Below are 5,429 nucleotides of genomic sequence, written 5' to 3' on the forward strand. Positions count from 1 at the left end.
GGCTCTGATACCAAACTGTCACACCCCCAAAATACCACATAGGGAATGTCTCTGCTAGGCATGTGACATACCAACAACGAGCCACTAATTACATTGAACCCATACAAGTTTCAAAATAAAATCCTCAGTTAATAATGAAAAACACCATCAGTAAGTTTAAATGAAAACCTACATGTTCAGCGGAAGCAAATAGTAAACCAATGTTAAATCGTTTCAAAAAAAACCAATGTATGATATCAATAGTTCATTCACATGAATCCCTCCAGTCGACCCATGACCACTCCAGCTACTCCAGACAGCAAGTTCCCAAATCCAAGATATCTAACAACCTGCGAGCATGCAACAAGTGTATCAGACAACGCTGGTGAATTCATAGTTTTATGAAAATGATAGTTACCAAGTGTTTACTTAATCCATTGAAATTTAATTCCGAAAGTAATGTTGAAAACAATGTTGATAATACCCCAATACAAGACGGCTTCTGATTATTTTGCCCTTTCTCCAATGCTCCTATCAAAGCATTGGTCATGACTAGGTCATTAGTTCAACACCCGTCCTCCCAGGAACGGGGTGAGGTTGCCAAACCTAAGTAGCGCTACTAACTAATACCATGTTACCTTCCTGGTAACCAAACAACACGGAGGGACTTTAAAGGTGATAGGAAGAGTATATTATCCAACATTCCCGTTTTTACCCAAAAGACTTATCCCTGCTCGGGATACCCACTGATTGTCCCAACCACCGGGACGCATGCTCAAGAGAGATGAACTCACCTTTGGTTTGCTCGGTAAGATTAGTTACGTGTTCAAATTGCTCAAACGATCCTAACATGGATACCATTAACAATCAGTCGTATATCGCTTAATCTTTTCATTCTATACACACATTACACAAATAGGAACTGTATAATGTCATGCAAGTTATCAGATTATGCAACTAAACAATTTGCCACAAACACCATGCTTTCATGTAATAAGTGTTTTGAATCCCCACCATGTTGATGATTCACCGGGCACCACTTTAAATATCAATTTACAACATTAAACGTCTATTATGTAAACAAATACTTGTGCTAGACTAAGCCCCCAAACCCTCTTCAATGTGTGACCGGCCCATTACCATTGACTTGGCCCACTGTTAACCCTTACATCAAGTTATAATCCATCATGTATAGGGATTACATTAGCATAACAACTAATACATTTATTGAATCTCGGCCCACAATCCAAATATTCTGATTAAAAGTTGCAGCCCCATTATATCAGAAATTCTAAAACATAGTGTGGTCCGATTACAAATGAATTAGTCTAATAATGTTTAGCACTCCATTTAACCTATAATAACCCAACTAACATACATGCAATCTGCCAAGGTATTCAGCCCAGATTTTATGTGAGGCCCAATGATTTCTTTATGTTAATTACTTCCAATTAACCAGCCCAACACAAATCAATTATCATCAATATTAACCGCAACCTAGTTTCATACCACTTGCCATTAAAATCACCTAACAATATACCCTACTTGCTAATGAATGGCTAAAATAAGATCATCAATTAAATCGAACCAATATGACACACCAACGAACCACACTGTTTTGTTAATTTATATATAATATTCGTGCACTAACTGTGTATAATTAAAGCCACAAATTTGTTTTGCATATTATAATTTCATACACATATACAATCCTTTTTGCAAATACCTAATATGAATTTATAGTTTCAATCTTATCTTTATTCGATTACCACAGCCCATAAGATCTTACCACTCTTCGTTCATTATCAGTTTAAAGAATTCATCAATTAACATGAGCAAACTTAAGCAATTAGTGGCAAAACATTAACAGAAGCTTATTAAAGCTATTAACTAAGTACACAAGATTTATTCATGTAAACCCTACTCTTTCTAACTCATTAAAATTATACGAAACCATGTATTGTCATAAATCAGATTCCATACAATATAATAGTACTAACCGGACTAAGGATGTTGCTATTCACAAGAGTCTAGCTTCAACAGGAAGTGAAATTCTTCGAAGGGTAGTCTGATCGCAAGAACAAGAAGAAGGAATGGGGTGTACTAGGGTTGGTTCAACTTCCAAATCACAATTTACGTGCCCCCTTTATCTCTCTTGTATACGAAACCCATAATGGATTTGGGCTTAATTAACAAGTGTGGGCCGATGGGTTCAGAAAATAAGATGAAGGTTCAAAGTGGGTGATCTAATACATGTAATACATGCATCGCGGCCCAAAAAGAAGTGCGGTCCAAAAGAAGTGTGTTGCGGCCCAAGTGAGAGACTAGACGACACTACATTATTTACTCTACTACGTACGTACAAATACGCCAATGCGACATAAGCAATTAAACACGATTAATACATATAACACGTTTAACGACTTCGTGTACAGTTAATATGCACACATAAATATCTAGTAACGTACACATGTAATCTTATAAACACAATCAGGGTAAAGCTTCATATATAACACATCACATATACATGCATATCACAGTTTCCATAATGAGTCTCGCAAAACATGTTCATACACGTAATCGTACCTATATCATATCATTGCGCAACAAGTTGTTATTATTGTTATATTTATATAACATAAACATAACTACCACTTATGAGAAAAGTTAGAGCAGACGAGTATTGAGTTTTACTGGACCAGACAAAATAATAATAATAATAATAATAATAATAATAATAATAATAATAATAATAATAATAATAATAATAATAATAATAATAATAATAATTATAAGGAAACAATGGTAATCTGAAAGTGTGGGTTGTCACATTCCTGGCCGTCTTTTTCTCGGCAACTTCTTGTGAAAATGGGGAGACACAAGACTCTCCACGTATATTGGTGTTCCGAGGAACACCCGACTTTTGCGCAACCAATGATTATGAGACCATATTTCATGACACAAGGGCCTCTTATTTGGAATGTAATTTTTCAATAGTTTCATGTTGTGCACAGCCTCATCCTTGATCGCACGTTCCCACCCAAACATTTCCCAAGACCGCTCCTTATTCATTACCCAAACATTACGCATAAATACATTTGGGTATAAACATAAACACTCATTCATAGTCCCCAAACGCATTGAAGAGTGTTGAACATTATATAGCTGGTGGTATCTCACTTCATCTGGCATAGGGACTTCTAGAAACTTCTCCTCGGAGAAATGAAATGAAAGAATTACATTTTTCTTTTCGGATGAAGTATCATATGCATATGCCAACCAATGAAGGGCCCCTTTGCATAAGATACCGACTCTGCTACTAAAAACATAATTAATTTCCCCGGTAACCTTCCAAGCATTGGATCTCAAACTAAATACTTGAAAACATGTATGATTTTCATCTTTCTTAAACCCTAAGACAAGTTTATAATCATCTGTTGATGAGTCATAACCGAAGCCCCAACACAGAGAATCGGTTTCAGGATTTTGGTGCTTGGTTACTTTCTGTACCTCTCTAGTCGAAGGATTAACTACTAGAATTTTAGCAGGCGAAGGGGAGACACACACCAACCCATTTGACGAACCAATTAGATGCCGGTCATTGAGGCCAAAGAAGTTGTCGTCAATCGCATAGTTCCACGATGAAATGTATTCGGCTTCTTTAGATATAGTAATTCTTCGATGTCTAAATCTTTCATCGTCATGGTCATGGTCATTATCATATTGATGATTGAGATGGGCTTTAATGAAACGTGGACTCGACCATGACTTGCAGACACTCTTGCATCGGAGGAGATCTTCCACATCTAGTCTTATAAGTATCTCCTCTTCGACTTCATACAAAGGATGTGCCATTGAAACCCTAGGTTTGGCAACGGGTCCGAAAAGGGGAAAGAGAGGATGTGTGTGTGTGTGTGGGGGGGGGTTGCGTTAAACTGAGAGATTTGTTTTGAGTTTTGACGAATGATTTATAAGGGAGTATTATAAATGCCAACAACATAAAGATAAATCATGGTTAATGAAGTTTTTACCATCATGTTACCGATTGATATATATATATATATATATATATATATATATATATATATATATATATATATATATGTATATATATATCTATATATATATATATATATATATATGTATATATATATCTATATATATATATATATATATGTATATATATATCTATATATATATATATATAGGGGATGGTTCAAATGAAAACCACTTTTATTGTGAAAACTCGAAAACTAACTAAAAAAGCCTAAAAAACATACAAATTTTTTTTTTTTTTTAGAAAAATCGCTACTTTTTATATATGGATAAAAAATTTGTAGGTCCCTCGGAGGATGAGGTCAAACCTTAACCTTGTTATACTAACACACTAGCAAGTGCGGAATCCAAGCTAGTGTGCAAACCGAGTTGAAACAAGCACAAACACAACACACAAAGTTCACCGATTAACACCACTTGTATTAATACGTATGAAAGGTTCGGTTACAAGCTCAATGTTTACAAATCAGTTTTGCAAACTCTCTCATGTGTGTGTGTTCATAGAAGTGTCTCTCCTTTTCTGCCTTAGTGTCTGAGTGTCTAAACTAAAATGAACACACTGCATGGGTTTATATACCCAGCCCAGGTTGCATGGTCGAAGGATCAAACAGTCTGATCGAAACATCATCTATCGATCAGACAGTCTTCGAAGGATTCATACATACCTCGAAGGATGGCATATCCTTCGAGGTCCATCTGCATCCCTCGAACGGTATCTTTCGAGCTCTTCGAAGGATATACACAATCTTTCGAGCTCATCCTTCGACACAAGACATTTTACAACCATATTCTAACTGTTTGGCCAAGTCAAACCGGAGGATGGTTGACTTGGTCAAACTTACAGGACTAACAAGGACATCGTTTTACATCATGACTGAATACAGACAAAGTACAGACACAAGTGCACCAACAAACTCCCCCTTGGCTGTAGCTTTGTCTCGATCTTGATCATCTTTGATCTTCGTGTCTTCAAGTCTCTGATGTCCTTTCAAGTCTTCAATGTCGGAGGATCTTCAAAGTATTCACGTCTTGAAAGCAGAGAGTGTATCAACAAACTACCCGTATCATGTAGGAAGTGTGTAGACAAACTCCCCCTTAACATAAGCTCCCCCTTGAGTTATGCTCGTGAGATACTTGATCTTCAATGCTTAAGATCCTTGTGGTGTTGATGATGGTCAGCGGCAACTCGATCATCTCCATCATTTGAGTGCCTTCACGTCGTGTCATCATTCCAAAGCTTGTCATCGACCATGTTCTCCTTGCCTTTAGAATCTGCACATGCAAGAAATCTAAACGCGTAATGAGAACAACTGCTTGGAATATAGTTAGCATAAACAAATGACACACTAATGACCATGTCACAATCAAACACCGTCCGACAGTTTGAAAGTTTA

At 36.5% G+C, this 5,429-nt stretch overlaps 1 protein-coding gene across 1 annotated transcript; it reads right to left on the minus strand.

The window, feature by feature from the left end:
• Nucleotides 1–2,805: 2,805 nt before the first annotated feature.
• LOC110888490 (F-box/kelch-repeat protein At3g06240-like) lies at nucleotides 2,806–3,834 on the minus strand. The gene has a single exon (XM_022136015.1). The coding sequence runs from the start codon at nucleotides 3,832–3,834 to the stop codon at nucleotides 2,806–2,808; it is 1,029 nt and encodes a 342-aa protein (XP_021991707.1).
• Nucleotides 3,835–5,429: the final 1,595 nt, after the last annotated feature.

This window comes from Helianthus annuus, chromosome 7, assembly GCF_002127325.2.
Source record: "Helianthus annuus cultivar XRQ/B chromosome 7, HanXRQr2.0-SUNRISE, whole genome shotgun sequence".
Taxonomy (NCBI): Eukaryota; Viridiplantae; Streptophyta; class Magnoliopsida; order Asterales; family Asteraceae; genus Helianthus; species Helianthus annuus.